Raw genomic sequence first — 18,158 nt, 5'->3', positions numbered from 1 at the left:
ACAGTCAAAAATATAATAAGCTTTATCTTAATGAGCTGTCAAGCTGTGTTAAAGAAAATTCCACCCACTGGGCCGAGGAACTGGGTGATCCCGTCACCATAATTTGCTTGCTTAGGAAAATACAGTATGTTTTATAAACAACAGCTCTGGCCAACAAGGATGAGAGATTTTTCTTCTGTCTTTTTATGCTTTGAGTGGTGCCTGCTGCTTGCCAAGAGCAAAGCTGAGTAATGAGACAGGATGGAGAGGAATGGAGAGTGCCAAGTGACTCCAGTCTCAGCAGAACCGATCTAATGATGAGAGCCACACAATGGAAGGTGACCCACTTATTGTAGCGCTTCCCTCTGCGATTTGCCGTCTCCAAAGACACCCTGGCCCAATTTCAACGTGCACACATTGTGTGCGATTATGTATTTGCTTGTGCGTTATGGGTGGGCGGGTATTTGGTTGAATATAGCTCAAGATGATCTACTGCAGATGTTGTGCCCAACCATAATAATATGGCAAAATGTGACTAAGTGCACCTGGAAAAGGCAGAATGAATGTACGGAAATAGTAAAGAACTTCTCCTGTCGAGGTCAACAAAAGGAATTAGATGCAAAATGAAGTATCTGGATCTTCCATAAATCAAGATGAACTTCATCAGGTACTCTGGTGTTTGTATCATCCAGCGAGAAAAAAAATGGATTTCATGCATAATGCTTTCATTGTGCTGACTCCAGCCCTCATTGTGCCAAACAATGTCCTACAGCCCAAACGTAAAGCTACTTTAGACGCATCTGCCTCTGGCAACAGCAGCATATGCTGGACATTAGCTCTTGTAATTCAGTCAGCATGTTTGTATGTAACTCAGAGCAGACAGGAACCTCAGCATGTGAACTTTAGAAGCACTGATGGCAAATAATCATTACATGCCTATGAGGGATGATCTGTATAAAAATATAGGGATTTTCAAGATGGAAACTTTTCAAGCAAGTACTAAAGAACAACTCTCACTGAGTTCACTGAACTGAACACGAAGGCAAAGTTTGAGGTCACTGCCACAATGAAAGGAAAACTCCTGTAGTACTGCATTATTTAGCCCTACTGGCACAACGAGATGTTTAAACCGTGTCAAGAGGAGTACGTCTAATTAATCTAAGTACACTTCAGAAGACTGAATTGATTGCCTCCATCACCATTCCTTCCAAGATACGGCATTTGATTTCATTGATAGAGAACAGAGCTGGCAGGCAAAATAAAACTAGACAACGCTTAGCCCTTTTTGTTTAGTGGAAACTGTGAAGATGGATGATTTAAAGAAACGGAAACAAAAATCTAGTATATGCATGCAAAGAGTAATGGCCTGACCAGTAACATTACACTGTTATTATAACAGTTCTTATGAATATTAGGAAGTTTCAAATGATTTTACTAGGTTAAAAAGCAATGGTGTACAAGCAATGGTGGGTGGTCAAACTGACAAACTGGATTCAATACAATTCATCAAAAAAAAAAAATAACATTCATACTGTGAAAAACAGCAAAACTTTAACATTCATACTTCTCATAAATTACAATAATAATGATTATTATTATTATTTTAACTTAAAAAAAAAAAAAACATTTAAAAAAAGGATGGGGAAGCACTTTTGTGTGCTTTCCTGAAGCTAGAACAGAGCATGGCACTAGCAATGCCAAGCTCATGAGTTTGATTCCTAGCTGACTGAACATGCATTGACTAATAAAATTGTACACCTTCAATGCAGTGTACGTTTCTTCAGTTAAAAACATCTTCCAAATCTAAATGCCCCCTAGGTTAGTCAAGAAACTGACATAAAATCAAACTGTCAAATATAATCAAATTAGTCAAACTGACTAAACATCATAATTGTAATAGAAAGTTTGTATGCACATTCGACAGCACATCAGTGTCTTGACATGTTCATGACCCTAAATGAGAATAAGTCACAAAATTTCAAGAAAAACATTAAAATGTAACAGGTATTCTGACAACTTAAAGATTAAAGTGTGTCAAATTGACCTACAACATAATGTAAGGTTTAAGAATATAAACACTCAGTGCTTTGTTCAGATGTTCACTACAGAGATAAAAATTGTCATTTTGTCAACAGCAAAAGTTTAATATACATGGAAAAACAAATGTCACAAAATGTGGTGTCAAATATGTGACTTACATTATTATGTTTTGTTATAGCTTGACATCTCAAACAAAACAGATTAACTTGGCTAAACAGAAACAAATAAACTTGAATGTCAAGAAATCTCCAGAATGCTCTTACGGCCTTAAGTTGCTCCCTGGAATTAGTAGGAATTCACATTTGTGAAAGGAGGTCTTTAGCTAAAGCTTTAAAAGCTATGTACAGTGTCAGTAAACCAATCCCATGACTTCGTCAAAGCTATAGGACGAGTGTGACTGGCCTTATTTTCTTCCATCTAGTCCATTTCTGCCGCATCAAGCTCTGTGAGAAACTTCTGGCACTTAGAGATGAGGACTTTAATGGCCTCAGTAACCAGGACATCAGCAGGGAGGATCCCTGTGGACTCAACTGAGACTAAAGAGACAACACAGAAGGGAGATTTGACAATGCATTTGATAAATCAAACAAACCTAACTCAATGCTTTTAGTTGCAAACGTACATATGAAATGATCCCGCACTCTGCCCAGTTTCACCAAGTTCTTCAAATCATCATGCCGAAGAACTTCTCTGCTGCATGTGTCTAAACGACTGTTGACAATTTTAGCCACCTTCCTTCCTGAAATTCATCATTAGATTATAATACAACAACAAAAGTACAAATATCAAGACGACATGTGAATACAGCGAGCGAAACAGTCCTACCGTTAACATTCTGTATCTCAATAACTCCTGGTGAGAAGCAGCGCTTTAACCTCTCTGCTTGTTCTCCCTCAATGGTCTGTAATAATGTGATTTCAGGAAGAAGTCTGTAGCTTGCAGTGGCCACAGGAGAAAACTTGGCATGATCTTTGCCTGTGATGTGCAAAAAAGCTTTCCAGTTAATCACACAGTTTATAAATATACAAGAAACAAGGGACTGGACATTGGAGTTATATAATAAGTTATAACTAACTAAAATACATATGGCTCACTGGAAATCAAAGATCTATTTGGTCAGGACTCGGGAGCCTCTTATATTACCTATTCCTTTGACACAGTGCATGACTATATCAAGTTCCTGCCCTGGTCGAAGTTGTGCCAGGAGAATGTCCCCATGCACAGGACCAATCTTGGCATCTGCAAACACATCGGCTTGGTTTCCAATTGGGAGCCATTTTATGTCACCTGAGTAGACTGAAACCAAACACAAGACTTAAGTGACATACTGTAAACAGGACAGGGATAATCAGAATGTTTTGTCATGGTTAGCAAATAATATGCATGTTTTTTCAAACTTGTACTTTTTGCTTGGAACACAAAATTAGATGGTAGGCCACCTCACCTTTTAATTTCATTGCATCTTTTTCACACACACTGTATGGATAATTTAAGCAAAATGGATTAAGCTGTGATACCATTTATTGTGATTATCAAATTTCAAAAGCTGTGATTTAATATGAGTGAGGTTTCAGAGAGAGGTGCAGGTCTGCATTCATTTAAACGCAAGTAGCTCATGATCTAGCATTTTAGTTCTGAGTTTGGGTCACTTATAACATTTGGGAACACAGTATATGGCAAAAAAATTCCCAAACCTGTAATGAGAAGCGGTTATAAAACAGATTGTTGAAAACAAAAATGAGAAGCTTTAAGGCCCCCCTTCGGTTTTCTGCTTAATAGTTTAACGTCTAAGAATGAAGAAATTTAAGACATAAATTGTCTTAAGTTGTTATAAGTATTATTATTATTAATTAATTATTCATTAAAAATGATTCTTTTAATTATTTGATCGCCATAAAGATGATTTTTGGCCAAATTGTGCAGCCTTATGAAAATCCACAGCAAACCTAGAGCTTTTTTTTTATTGAATTTGTGGACCAGAAAAAGGGTGAATAATTGATCAAAAAACAAAAGGATGATTATAAAGTAAACCTAATGGGACATTTTTGACATTTAAAAAAGCTTCATTAAATAAGTAAACCATACTTCACTCACCCATGTGATTGAGATACAACTCCTTGGGATCTGAAGAGTCTTTAGGGGCTCTAGGATTCCTGGTGCATTTTACCTTCAGCTGAAGTTGAATTGTGTCAATTTCGGTGCCTTCCTGATCCTCTGACAAACACAACACACATTATCATTTACAGTAGTATGTGAAAATAAATTAATAAACAGTCTTTCATAAACTTAAGTCAGTGTTGGCGTAAACTACTTTCCTCATGACAAATAAGTTACATTTGTCGAATTAACTGTTGATTTAAATTAAAACAAGCATTTTGTGAGTCCAGAATGTACTTACCCGGATTCCTATACTCAAAAAGACGAGGATCTGCTTTAATGGGCACAAGACCAAGTCTATGAGATAGAATCTCATCCTGAATGATCGATGTGTTATTGTAAATGAAGACTTTTTCGATGGCCATTGTTGGGACCTTAATTTTGAAATGAGATGAGGGCGAAAAACATAAGATGACTAACAGATCTCGTTTAAAAAGCTGCTCAGGATGATGATAATGCATACAAGCAAACACCACGGACAAAACATCAAACATACCTCAGCCAGTAATATACGGCGAAAAGCGTTGGCGATGGCAGCGTCTATTCCAATCATATCAAACTCCAACATGTTCTCATCCGATTGAACTATATCGATCCTGAAATTCTACAAGTTACACATTTTGTTGTCAGTCACGTAAAAAAAACCCGACTTAGCAGCGACTACATTCATTTTTATAAAAGACAGCTTGTGCATTTCACACCTTTTTGAATTTTTCCAAATCCCATGTGTCATCGTAACCTGGGTAATTTCCTGGATAATCTGTAGTATGGACCTGTAAATATATTATATAATACTTACATGAATACATTTTAATAAACAATAATTATGTTATAATATAAAGCTAATAAACAACAATCACATCAGTTTGTGTACGAAGAAACCTGCATGACGTGCAACGTTATATTATTAAATAATTGGCACTTATATCGGCAATGAAACAGTCTGTATAGACATAAACACACACTGAACACTATATAAATATCCCACACGGGTCATAACTTACATTTTTTACGCCAAATTCACCCAATATTACTCTATCACGAATTTCATCCACGTTTCTCATAGGCGCCGCCATCTTTGTTGTCTTGCCTCTCTCGCGCCGGTGGAGGGCAGAAAATTTACATTCAAAAACTTCACTCGAAAGGACATTTCACCAGTCATATTAATAATGTTTATTAAAATACATACTAAATATAAGGAAGACAACAACTTAACATAAACATAGGTTTAAAAAACAGCCAGCTATATAACATAGGTTTCGATGAAGGCTTTGGTTTGTCGTTCTTTAAGGCGTCCAATATCTTTTATTAATAAAACTCTTGTAAACTGTTCACAGTCTTATAAGGCATCGACATGTGCGAATATGTCGACTTTGTGGTGTGTATTTTCACCAGAGCCATTAAAACAATGTTTTTGTTTTCCCAACATGTTCTATTTTAACCACGAGGAAAAATATCATTTTTTATTATTTGTCTAAATATTGTGTGTTGGTGCAGTTCATGAAAACAAATTGTATGTTCAGTTAAAGTTTTTCAAATTGTTATTATTATTATTCTTTTTTTGCCTAATAGTATATTTTATAAAGTAGCCTTTGTAATGTCAGATGCCACCAGAATATCTAATTCTGTGGTCTGGATGAGTCAAGTAAATGAGCGAACTACTTATATGCAGTAATCATTTGTGTCTTTATTTATACATTTTAAATTATATATTTTTAAAATGTATTTATTCGTTCCTGTGAGGACTTTTATTCTATCCTCGTTAAACAGCGTCACTGGAGTATTGCGCGCTCACCGTGAAGGTGCACAAGTAGATTGAAGTGTTTCTAAACTTGTGCCTGCAATTTACTATTCGCGATTGATCTTGAATGAAGTCATCCACCCACTCCACAGAAAGCAGACAGGCATCCGTAGTAGTTCTCCTGCAGTTGTTTTGAGGGCTTCGCTATGGACGGAACTGTGGCCAGAGTTGTGGAGGAGGAGGGATCCACGCGTGGGTCAGACGCTTCCCTCAGAAGAGACGCCGACCACAGCCAGAGAACTCACGAAACACATCCTGACGACGAGGTACAACACTAAATCAACAAATTAATCCCGTTTTTATTTCTGAAGTACTGTTATTGTTATAGTTGTTATCGCATGTAAGAATTAATCGACTAATAAATGTTTGTGTTTTATATGTAAATAAAATATACGCATAAATATTATTTAGCCGAATCCTTACCCATCTTCAAGAAACGGCTAAAAACTCATCTGTTCCATCTTTACTTGACCCTCTAACTCTAGCACTATCTATTCTAATTGTATTTTATCTATGTCTTTTTATTAAAAAATAACAACAATAATAATAATAATTATCTGTACTGCGTTAGGCTAACCAAGACTTGTAATAGCACTTGCACGTTGTTGCTCTTTTGTTGGTTTTGATTGCTTCTTATGTCCTCATTTGTAAGTCGCTTTGGATAAAAGCGTCTGCTAAATGACTAAATAAATAAATAAATAAATAAATAAATATACTTAAACTTACTCATTGTGACTACTGCGTGTGCGTGCGTGTGTGTGTGTGTGAGTGCGCGCGCGTGTATATATGTATATACATTTATGTACATGCATACACACAGATATATATATATATATATATATATATATATATATATATATATATATATACACACAAGTAGTCAACATTAAAACAAGTTAATCAAAGTTGTCCTAAGACAAGAACGCTTTTAGGTTTTAGGACAACTTTGATGAAAGTTTTTGATCCACTCCTAATATTGACTAGTGTATATGTATATGTTTAAAAAATATATTTAATTTATTTGAATTTAATGTTTAACTAATGTTTGTTTTGTTTAAAGCACTCCTTGCCTCTTAGGGAATTTTATCCCTATATTCGTTGTGCCCTCTGCAATGGATTTTTCATTGATGCCACCACCATCACAGAGTGTCTTCACACTTGTAAGTGCACATTTCCCACCAATGTAGTGGTATAAATTGATTTTGTTTCCTCATATTTTCATGTAATCTGTCATTTGAACAGTGTTTGGCATCACACCGGTTTATTTCCCCCTTCACAGTTTGTAAGAGCTGCATTGTCAAGCACTTTTTCTACAGCAACAGGTGTCCTAACTGCTCAATTGTTGTGCACCAGACACAGCCACTCTACAGTATCAGGTAACTTTAGCTTTATTGGTGTCTTTTTTTATTAATATTGTACTTGTCGATTTCAACTTTGGCAAACTGCATATAGAGCGTAGTGTTGTTTATAGTATTGGTCTGTCACTAGAGATTTAGTCTAGCTGTTATGTTCGACACAATCTCTTGTGTCTAATTACTGCTGCCTAGCAATAACAGCCTCACATATGTCCCAGGGTCTTTAGGGATTCTTATATGCTTTAGTGTTTAATTACTGATCATGCTTTGGCATGGGAGTCAAATTTCATCCCTTTTTCTCTTTTAGACCTGACAGGCAATTACAAGACATTGTTTTCAAGATGGTTCCATATTTGGAAGAAGGTTAATGGAGTTTATGTTGAACTCTTTCTTGTTATGCTTTTGGTGTCTCATTCTGATTTTTTAAAATATATGTGAGAAGCGTTTCACAGAAAATATGTTGTTTTTTTTCTTCTTCAGATGAAAGGACGCGAATAAATGCATTTTATAAACAGAGAGGTCTTGATGTTCCTAAGCCAGGTTTGTTCAGGCAATCACTCTCCTGAAGTTTATTCTTTGAATATATGTGCATTTTAGTACATAGGTGATGCTTAGTAATATTATTTTAATGTAGTTATGATGCAATCTTTTCTCTTTTTTCCCCCTCAGTGACATCTCCAGCTATATACCCAGTGAAGCTGCCTCAGAGACAGAAGAAAGACATGCAGCCTCAGTCTGTTTTTACTATTCCCTCAGAGCTAGATGTGTCTCTGATGTTGGAGTTTGTGGGGTCAGTAAAGTTGATTTGTGATTATACATATATCAGTGATGTCATTCAGTTTCTAGAGCTTTCAGTTGACTTTATGTAAATGTAATGACTTTTTATTTAAGAAAAATTAAAAGCAAAGACCGGTTTAATTTTTGCAATAACACACACCACTGAATTGTTCAAACTGACCTGGAATATGCATTAGGAAGTAAATGGGGTATATTTTAATTTTGTGTTAATCTTTCTAAATGCTAGATGAGTTATGTTGTGTATCATCACTAGATGGAGCTAAACAGTCAAAAATCAAAAGACTCTTTAAAGCTAGGATTTTCAGCCTTTTTGATTGAAATCCCTCCCATTGTCCAATGTAATATTCAAAGCCCCTTCTTATTACCTGATATTTCTGCTGTAATTCTTATTATTTTCAGAATATTCTGTATGGTCTTCAGTAAAAACAATAGTTATTTTTTTTATCTTGATGTTCCCCTTTGATCCTCCTGGTTGAGAACCACTTGCCATGTGCTTTTTTTTTGGTTGAAGTCTGATTTTGCGCAATTGTGAATGCCCACCTATTATTTATAAATTATTCAATTTGTTGTTACACAAACAAAATATGTAATCCGTAAATGTTTCATCTAATCTTTATTTTTGCATATCTTTGATTTTCAGAGCTGAAAAGGGCATTGAGAACTATAAGGTAATGTTCATATTTTGTCAGTATTGCAATATTGATATTTTTGTATTTTGTTCACAAAAAATGTTATTTATATTCAAGAAACATATTGCAATGTTTTATGTGCTTAATATATACACTTGAATCATTATGTAGAATTAAGCTGAAATTGTGCTGTAGGCCTGGCTGTTTATTCATTTTTAATATCCTGATTATATTTCCACCCTCAAGCCCCTTGAGAGGAAGTATGTGCGTGTGTCAGGTGAAGCCACTGTCCGTCATGTGGAGCTTTTTATCAGGAGGAAGATGGAACTGAGTCAAAACTGCAAGGTGAAATATGGATTTTCTCCCTTTATCTTTCTCACCCACAGTTTTTTGTGTATTGTGAATCATAAACAACATTATGTGTAAGGGTAAGGTCTTGGTCTTAAACGGCTTGTTTTCATGAAACCAGACGCATAAATCCTGCCTCAGACAGTCAGCAGTGTCAGAGGTCTGAAAGATGTAGGGTGAGCACCCCCCAGCTGTGTCGGTCGCTCAATAATTCATACCAACTGGATGGGCAGAATGAATCAGACACCATCCTTCACACAGAGATATGCTGAGTCATTTGATGCAAAATTGTTCTTTTTTCACTCCTTGGCGGACTAAATTCAGCAAAATCACTCCTTGTCTTTAGGGTTTCCACAATGAGAGGACATCATGTAAAAGTGTGATTAAAGAACTGATGTTATTAGGCTGTTCCCTTTCCCTCTCAACACTTCAGTGACTCTTGTCACACTTCACAGTCCTGCCATGTTGCTGTTTAATTAGTTTCCCCCTAATCCCAATTCTGGATAAGGATTTGAGTCCTTGAAAAGAACCACAGCTCAGTCGAGCATAGAAATGACTGTCTGTGGTTGTGAATAACAGTGATTATGTTTGAAAAGAAGATCAAGTGCTGTTATATATATATATATATATATATATATATATATATTTCTGCTGCCATTTCTGTAGACTGACACAGATGTCTCCAATTTCAGAGCCATGTTTTTAACTGGTAACTCTTTATTTTAGTGTCCTTGTGACATACTGTATGTTACATGTACCTACTATAGTAATAAGAGTTAAGTATGTAAAATTACAAGCATCTAACCCTAAACCAAAATCTAAACCTAATTCTAACTCTATAGTAAGTATATGTTGGTAATTAATATTATCCTATACACTGTTACAAGGACACCTTAAAATAAAGTGTAACATTAAACTTTTTAAGCCACATACAACAGCTTCACAGAAATATACTTATGTATTTACATTATTTTCATTGTTGATTGTTCATAGTATATATACATGTGATTTGTGGAATTTTAAAGATATATTCTGCGTTCAATTCTTGTTCAATTTCAAAAACAGTAATTCAAAAACAGTAGTTCAAACCTTGATTACTGTGAGGCAAAAATGTTAATTTTACAATTTTGTTGCCATGACAGCTCAAAGTTTTATTCAGAATTAATATACTAATATAAAATATACTATAAAGCTTTTATGGTCACATACAGCAGTTGTTTGTAAATGCTGCTTACATGTTGTAAGGCTAACAGTCGTATCTGGATTACTGGCTTAAGGGTTTTTCCTGGCGTCCTGGCACTCAGTGTTGATTAGCTAAGACTGATCTGGCCCGGTGAGGAGCACCTCATAGTGCCAGGGACTTCTACTGGGATAGAGGTGAAAAAGGAGACGCCAGGGTTTGTGTGCCTCGCTCCAGGACAGCTCGCTGTGTCCTGCTCCACATACTAGACTCTAACAATTGTCTAATCATTCTGGGAATACACTGAGGCAGTATTGTATATTCATATGGAGGCTTGAAATGCATTTCCATCTGGCATTTTAGAGTCACTGTGAAAAAGCACTCCTCTAAAAATTTTGAACTCACTGGAATCCGACCTCTAACTTTTATAAGTAATGTTTGCTAAGGCAAGAATCCCTATTTCTATTGCTCATATTACTTGTTATATTTTTGTGTTTTTTTTCCTCAGTATTCAACTTTGACATTGTGCTATGGTCAGGAATGATCCTTCAAAACATTCAGTGTTTTGTGGGGAAATGTGCTGTTACTTTTCTAAAGCAATTAAGATAAAAGCTTTGGCATAGATGATATGACAGATAGAAAAAAAAAACAGACTTGCATCTTACATGAACATTTACATTCTGCTTTATTTGGCAGGTTGATGTTGTGTGTGGAGAGCATCTTCTTGAGCAATGGCAGTCTTTGAGAGAAGTTTGTAACACCATGGGGAAAAATGCATTGCAGGCGGGTGTCTGATATAATGTACCTTTCATATTTTTGCTTTTTGTCTTTTTTTTTGTGCAAAAAATAAAACAGCTGGAGGCACAAATAATTTCTTAAAGGGTTAGTTCATCCAAAAATAAAAGATTCTGTCATCATTTACTCATTGTCACATATTTCCAAACCTGTATGAGTTTATTTCTTCTGTTTCTGTTCCCCATTACAATTTTTTACTTTACTTTGTCAACTCAAAATGTAAGTAAATGACAAAATATTCTTTTTTGGGTGAACTATCCCTTTAAGGGTTGTTCAGTCAGTAGCAGTATCATTGAGAAGTTTTTAGTGAGAATGAGCCTTGTGTAAGCTGTTAATAAGTGTGAAAAACAGACACCTTACACAGTTCCTGTCTCACCCTTCACACAGAATTACATTAGAGCCTTACCTGCAGCTTCAAGTGCTGCTGTCTCTCAAAATAGCATTTCACAGTAAAAAAAAAAAAAAGACAAAATGTACAATCTTTGACAGTCTCTTGCTTTGTTCTGTATATGTTTTAGAGGCATCAATTACAAGGACTTCACAAATCATTTTCAAATGACATCTGTGATAATCCATTGCGGTTAATCTGACATCAAAATGTAATTTCATTGTTATTTTCAGCAGCCATTGCTCCAATCTTTAGTGTCACGCGATCCTTCAGAAATCTTTCTGATGTGCTGATTTGCTGCTTAAGAAACATTTCTTATTATCAGTTGTGCTGCTTAATGTTTTTGTGAAAACTGATACGCTGCTTTCAGGATCCTTTGAATAAGTTCCTAAAAATAACATTTATTTGAAATAGAAATCATCACTGACAATGTAAAATTCTTACTTTTTCTTTTGGTCCATTTAATGTGTTCTTACTGAATATAAGCATTAATATTAATTTCTTTAAAAAAATGTACTGACCCAGAACTTTTAAACAGTAGTGTAAATTCTGCATTCCTTAATACCCACATTTCTTATTTTCTCTTTTAGGATGGCATGCTGGTTCTGCATTTTGGACTCGTTCTACCTGCTCAGTAAAGAGGGAAGACACAGAAAGACCAGCTACTGTGGCTTTATTTCAAGGGCTAAACTGAATTTTATTATAACAGTTATCCTATGCAGTGATCCTTTGTCTTCCTGCTTACTTTCTGCTCAAAATGATTAAAAATATGTCAGCATTTTTTGAGCAAATGCATTAAGAAACATTAGAGCTGATTAGCCAGTTTCAGGAGATTTTTATCGTTTGATTGATTGATTTTTGGTTATGATTTCCCAAACTGTAAAGGTTCTGTAATACAATTGCTAAGATAAACAGAGAGTAAATAATTACACCTTGTTTCTGAGAATATATTGTTTTGACATTAATTGTATTGCTTTGTTTTGTTGTGCCTCTAGTTTAGCTGACAAAAAGTAAATCAGTACTTTGAAAGAAATAATTCACTTAAGTACAGTACAGTGGACAGTACCTAAAATTGAAAGTGTTTATTCTGTACAGCAGTGAAGATGTTCATTGGGTTTACAGTTTTTCTCTCCTCAACTCTTCCAGGGTGTGCAAGTGTTTCTGTTTGTCTTTGTTCATTTTAGATTGAAATCTTTATGTGTTTGTTGAGCCATATTGTCTTATTACAAGGCCTTTGGGGGGAAAGATGTTTCATGTGTTTTTTCACCTTTTGCAATATTGTAATTGAAGTGTTCTTTATTTTTAAAACCGCTTTGCAACTAAATGTTAAACTGTGCATGGCCAGACACATCACTGCATATAAATACTATGCAAATATTATGTGTCCCATTTCATTTAGTTATCTTTTTAGTTTTGGGAAATATTTTATGACCCGCTCTGATTTTGTGATTGTGTACTGCTGATTTCAAATTGAGACACTGTCTTATTATTTACATAAAAAGATAATAGATTAGCCTAAATGTTAGGAAGCGTCTTTCACCTCATATGTAATATTAGTCACCTGTATGGTTAAAAGCCATTATCACAAACGACTCTGGAGAGTCTGAGGCTGTGTAACAGAGAGAGGAGGGATAGAGAGGCGCTTCTCACTAACCCGTGGGGACTGTTGAAAATGGTTTCCAAGGGAACTGCCTCAAACACCCTGCATGATTTCGCCTGTCTGCATGCTACATCACGTCAAGGTTCAGATATTGTTTATGACAGTGTAGGATTGTATAGGTTCAAATCTAAGCCTAGCTAGTTTGAGTTCAGTTGATGTTGCTTTTTAAGATTGTTCAAATGGGAATATATTAACCACTGATGTGTCTAATTTAATGTATCTCTATGGCTCTTTTGACTCATGATTTTTTTTTTCGATCCAGTGCTGTCTTGGTGATTATAAAGGGAATTTATTGACCTTTTTCTAACAAGACAGCGGAATCTTGAAAGGGCATCTGGCATATTTTTCAGTGATTGACAGTCTTTCTGAACAACACAAAGCAGAAGCAATGTGACAGAGTGGAGGGGAGGATATAATCAATCCTATTTTTAAATTCTCCCTCTTTTATTGTGGAGAGAGATGGAATCCATTAGCCTTCTTTAGATAGGAGGTAATCTTTCTGCCACTGAACAGGGTAATGCAATTTAGAGGATTACATGAACACACATTTTTAAAAGTTTGGGACCAGTAAGATTTTTCTGAAACAATTTTTGAGATATTTCCATTTCAAAGGAATGCTCTTCTTATGGTTTAATCAAAGAAACCTGGAAAAATGTATTCCACAGACTCCACAAAAATGTAAGGTAGCACAGCTGTTTTCAATATTAAATGTTACATAACACCACATCAGATTAGAATGATTTCTGAACGATCGTGTGACACTGAAGACTTTGCATTGTCATCTCAGGAATAAATTTAACTTTTAAATATGCTGAATTAGAACACAGTTATTTTAAATTAAGATCATTAAGAGCGGTGTAATATTAAAAGCATGCACTTTTAATGATACCGTACAGATACGATTAGTGATGTTGAGAGTTATTTATGAATAAAAACAAAAACAACTAAAACATTTCAATTATTGACTATTGTAGTTAAGGCATACATGTGTAAAAGTTGCTGGTTTGGTCCCTTATTCATAATATGCCATAGTGCTTTCCAACAAACTTTGCTTTCCTTTCATAAATGTGAATTCCTCCAAAATCATTGGATCAGTGCTAATGCTGGCTATATCTTAGTCATCCCTTAATATTGTAATAAAGTTCATATTTATACTCCTAAAACCATCAACAGGACTAAAATACTCTCTGAAACTACAATTAAGAAACACAGGAAATATTTGAGGCCTAAGTTCTGAAATATTAAACCAACATATTGTAAATATGTTTTTTGAAACCTATCACCATTACAATATCTTAAACATGTTACCAATTACTATGAACAACAACTGGCAGTTTTTGCTAATAGCAGTGATTACTGTGCCAAACACCCAAACGACTGCTGGGAAAATATCTAGAGAAGCATTGGTTTAATAACCGTAACGTTCTAGTTTGAGTTAACATCAACATTATCACTCTTTTCTGCTTTCTTAATCACAGCAGTTTCTGCCGTGTTTTCCTCCCGCTTGTCTCCTGCCTTGGATTTGCCATGTCCCTCTTCTTCTTTCTCTTTTTTGGGATTGTGGGTTGAGGTGAAAGCGAAGCGGCTCTGATACCCATATGTGAGGCTGGGTGTGCTGGAGAAAGTCACCCCAGAACTGAAGTGGGTTTCTTCACCTTCCAGGAGCTTTCTATGAAGACATCAATGACGACTAGTCAGTTCTTATTCATTTTCATTCTCATTGCATTAGTTCTTATTAATGTGGAATTATTGGTGCTTTACCTGTATGCTGCAATTTCAATGTCCAATGCCATCTTGACGTTCAGAAGATCCTGATACTCCCGGAGGTGACGGGCCATTTCGCTCTTAGAATTTCTAAGATCAAGGTCCAACTGCCCAATTGTTTCCTGGTTAATGGGATTTTAAAATATATATATATAAATCAATATTAGCCTTAGCACAAAAATATTCTGTAGTGCCTGTCATAAAATAATAATAAAAAAAATCTTATATATAAATGCAATACATTGAAACCAGCTAGCACTTTTCTCATTCACATGACCATTAATTAATTTAGCTCAGCACCTAAATTAGATCTTTCTAATAAAAGCTGATGTGGACCTTTATATCTTGGCATTGACTGGCTGTCTCAGCACAAAGTTAAAAGAAGCTAATCTGATTTACACTGGCACTTCTTTCTCTTTCAAAAGATGAAAGGTCATAGATCATGTCTCTGAAAAACCTCAAGCCAAAATTATTTGGATACTTTATATGGCAGCATGCTTAAAGTTCACATTTGAAAATCATCTAACTCATAAAGAAGTTCTAACACATCAATATAAACATAAACTGAGGTTATCATTCGGATTTCTTTCACCAAGTGAACATGACCTTGCAAAATCCTCTTTATCAAGAGACTCTTAGTGGAATTAACCTCGGCCACCTCTCGTGTGCGATTAGTTCAGCACCATGGACAGAGCACTCAGCTACTTGACATGCTATTTCAAACCGTTTCAGTCCTGGCCTGTGGTAAATAGATAGATAGATAGATAGATAGATAGATAGATAGATAGATAGATAGATAGATAGATAGATAGATAGATAGATAGATAGATAGATAGATAGACAGACAGACAGACAGACAGACAGATAGATATAGATAGATAGATAGATAGATAGATAGACAGACAGACAGACAGACAGACAGACAGACAGACCGATAGACAGATAGACAGATAGATAGATAGATAGATAGATAGATAGATAGATAGATAGATAGATAGATAGATAGCTTTTTCTCCTTTTTCCTTCTTTAAATAAATATTATTATTTTAAATATTAAATTGTGTTATATTTTCATAACATTATATGTAATGATTTGTATGTGTTTACCTGATAACCTGCGACCTCGACATTGTGTGCATCTTCCATCTCGCGGATCTGTCGCTCAAGAGACTCGTTTGTGCCTCGCAAGGTTTCGATGTCAATGGTTTTGGACTGTAGTTGTCTCCTGTAGTCGTTGATCTCCTCTCTTGTGGCTCTCATGGCCTCGTTGGTTCTGGTGGCCTGTTCATTGAGGCTGACGAACTTTGATTTGTACCATTCCTCGGCAGACTGCAGGTTCTTAGACGCGAGGGTTTCATACTGCCCACGGATCTCTTTGAGGGCCGAGGTCAGATCCGGCTTGGATAACTCCACTTCCACAGATATCTGGGCTGCCTGGATCATGCTAGTCAACTCTGCCACCTCTTCATCATGCACTTTCCTCAGAAAATTGATCTCGTCCAAGAAGGACTCGACCTTTCTCTCCAGGTCCACGCGCACCATGGTGGCATCATCCACATCTTTCTTGTAGGATCTGAGCGTCTGCTCTGCCTCCTCGCGCACTCGGATCTCATCCTCAAACTTGCCTCGAAGTTTCTGCAAGTCTTCCTCGATATTATCTCGTTCAATGAGAATGTGAGATTTTTCATTGTTCAGCTCGTCCACCTGGGCTCGCAGATCCCGGATCTCTTGCTGATAGAGGTCAGCGAGTCTGGACGGCTCGTTCTGCCTCTGGCGCAGACTCACCAGCTCGGTCTCCAGCACTTTGTTGTGCTGCTCCAGATTGCGCACCTTCTCGATAAACATCGCGAAACGGTCATTGAGACCCTGCAGTTGTTCCTTTTCATTGGTTCGGACGATTTTAAGCTCGTTGTTTAGCACAGCTGTTTGAGAGAAATCCACGCTGTCGAAATGCACCGGTGAGAAGGACGATGACCGGCCCGATCTCTTGTAGTAGCCCGCTGGAGAGGCGCTGCTGCGGGAGAGAGAGTGGGACCTGAAGCCGCTGGAAGACATGGAGCTCCGTGAGGAGACATTGCTCATCCTAGAGGTGGAACCGGTGAAACGAGGGGTTTCCCCGAATATCTTTCTATAGGATGAGGACATGTCTGATCCGCAACTCATCTTCGTCACAACTAAAGGAGTCTAAAATGGGTGTGCTTGCCATTATATACCCGGCGGACTGTCCCATTCAACAGTGTGTCATGTTCCCTCTGCTGGTGACAGTTAAGATGAGAATAAACCTTTTCAGACCATTAAACATTCATTTAATTGTGATGTTTTTAACAGGTTTGTTTGACATGTGCACACAGAGAGCAGATTTTAGGGTCGTTTAAACTGTATTTTGTCGATGGAACTGTCCAGGTTTACGCAGTTGAATGGACCCGAAATTTACATTTATATTTACATTTATGCATTTAGCAGACGCTTTTATCCAAAGTGACTTAGATTGCATTCAAGTTACAGTTTTTACATTTTATCAGGTTTGGTTTCCCTGGGAAATTTAACAGTTAAATCGATTTAGGCTTGATTTAAAATCTTGTTTGGATCCTGGATTTTTAATTTTTTTTATTTATTTGTGCTATATTAAATGTTTTAGATGCCCATGCAATTTTAGACTGCATTACAAACAAAAACACTTCAGCCCAGTTTAAGACAGAATTTAGGCTACTTTTACAATAAAACAAAAAACCAAACAAACCAATTGGTCTCCCAGAATGACCAGATGACAAGTGCCCAAAACTATTTTTTAATACAATAATTTAATTGAAATAAATAAATGAATAAATAATTAGTCAATGTCCTTGCACTGTTGAAAAAAGCAGCATAAACTAGCCCGGAACTGTTTGCTGGATTTAGATGTTGAAGCTATAGCCTTCTAAAAACAGCATTAATCAGCAAAACAGTCTGAGAGCAAACAGCTTAGGCTGGTTTAAGTTTAGGCTATTTATTTATTTATTTATTTTTGCCAGTAGGGTTAAAAATATATAGGCTAAAATATTCTTATGATATGCACAACATAATTTCCAGTCATTTTTTTAGAATCGTTTTTTTTATGATCAAACATGTTTAAATGTAAATTGTCTTCAACCCACAATTTCTACTTCTAATAAGGAAGAATCATTAGATGAACGTTTCACGAATTTAATTTAAAATGTATTTTTGCTATTTGTGTTTTTTTAGTTCTGATATGAACTGTTCTGAACGCAGTCTTAAATTGACAAC

General features: G+C 36.0%; 3 protein-coding genes across 6 annotated transcripts; 1 reads left to right on the top strand and 2 right to left on the bottom strand.

Annotated features, from left to right (window-relative positions):
* Nucleotides 1–1,270: 1,270 nt before the first annotated feature.
* LOC306884675 (DNA-directed RNA polymerases I and III subunit RPAC1-like) lies at nt 1,271–6,198 on the bottom strand. 2 transcript variants are annotated; one of them, XM_079440767.1, is made up of 9 exons: nt 5,181–5,267; nt 4,878–4,949; nt 4,673–4,780; nt 4,418–4,550; nt 4,114–4,233; nt 3,163–3,315; nt 2,845–2,994; nt 2,642–2,758; nt 1,271–2,555 (listed from the first exon to the last, which is right to left on the bottom strand). In XM_079440767.1, exons 1-9 carry the CDS (start codon nt 5,250–5,252, stop codon nt 2,437–2,439), a joined length of 1,044 nt encoding a protein of 347 aa, XP_079296893.1. In that variant the 5' UTR covers nt 5,253–5,267; the 3' UTR covers nt 1,271–2,436. The 2 variants fall into 2 exon arrangements, with proteins under 2 accessions (XP_079296893.1, XP_079296894.1); XM_079440768.1 differs by lacking the exon at nt 5,181–5,267 and adding an exon at nt 5,972–6,198 and having other exon boundaries at nt 1,395–2,555.
* Nucleotides 5,945–13,853, top strand: pcgf6 (polycomb group ring finger 6). 3 transcript variants are annotated; one of them, XM_079440769.1, is made up of 10 exons: nt 5,951–6,243; nt 7,038–7,137; nt 7,257–7,353; nt 7,640–7,695; nt 7,813–7,872; nt 8,002–8,122; nt 8,771–8,798; nt 9,006–9,104; nt 10,984–11,070; nt 12,061–13,853. In XM_079440769.1, the coding sequence occupies exons 1-10, from the start codon at nt 6,124–6,126 to the stop codon at nt 12,106–12,108; spliced, it is 816 nt and encodes a 271-aa protein (XP_079296895.1). In that variant the 5' UTR covers nt 5,951–6,123; the 3' UTR covers nt 12,109–13,853. The 3 variants fall into 3 exon arrangements, with proteins under 3 accessions (XP_079296897.1, XP_079296895.1, XP_079296896.1); XM_079440770.1 differs by having other exon boundaries at nt 10,984–11,088; nt 12,061–12,842; XM_079440771.1 differs by lacking the exon at nt 10,984–11,070 and having other exon boundaries at nt 5,945–6,243; nt 12,061–12,842.
* On the bottom strand, nt 12,703–17,121 carry LOC306884670 (alpha-internexin-like). Its single transcript, XM_079440743.1, has 3 exons — nt 16,002–17,121; nt 14,892–15,016; nt 12,703–14,799 (listed from the first exon to the last, which is right to left on the bottom strand). Exons 1-3 carry the CDS (start codon nt 17,055–17,057, stop codon nt 14,556–14,558), a joined length of 1,425 nt encoding a protein of 474 aa, XP_079296869.1. The 5' UTR covers nt 17,058–17,121; the 3' UTR covers nt 12,703–14,555.
* Nucleotides 17,122–18,158: the final 1,037 nt, after the last annotated feature.

This window comes from Barbus barbus, assembly GCF_936440315.1.
Source record: "Barbus barbus genome assembly, chromosome: 18".
In the NCBI taxonomy this organism is placed as follows: Eukaryota; Metazoa; Chordata; class Actinopteri; order Cypriniformes; family Cyprinidae; genus Barbus; species Barbus barbus.
This window is presented reverse-complemented; position numbering and strand designations above follow the sequence as displayed.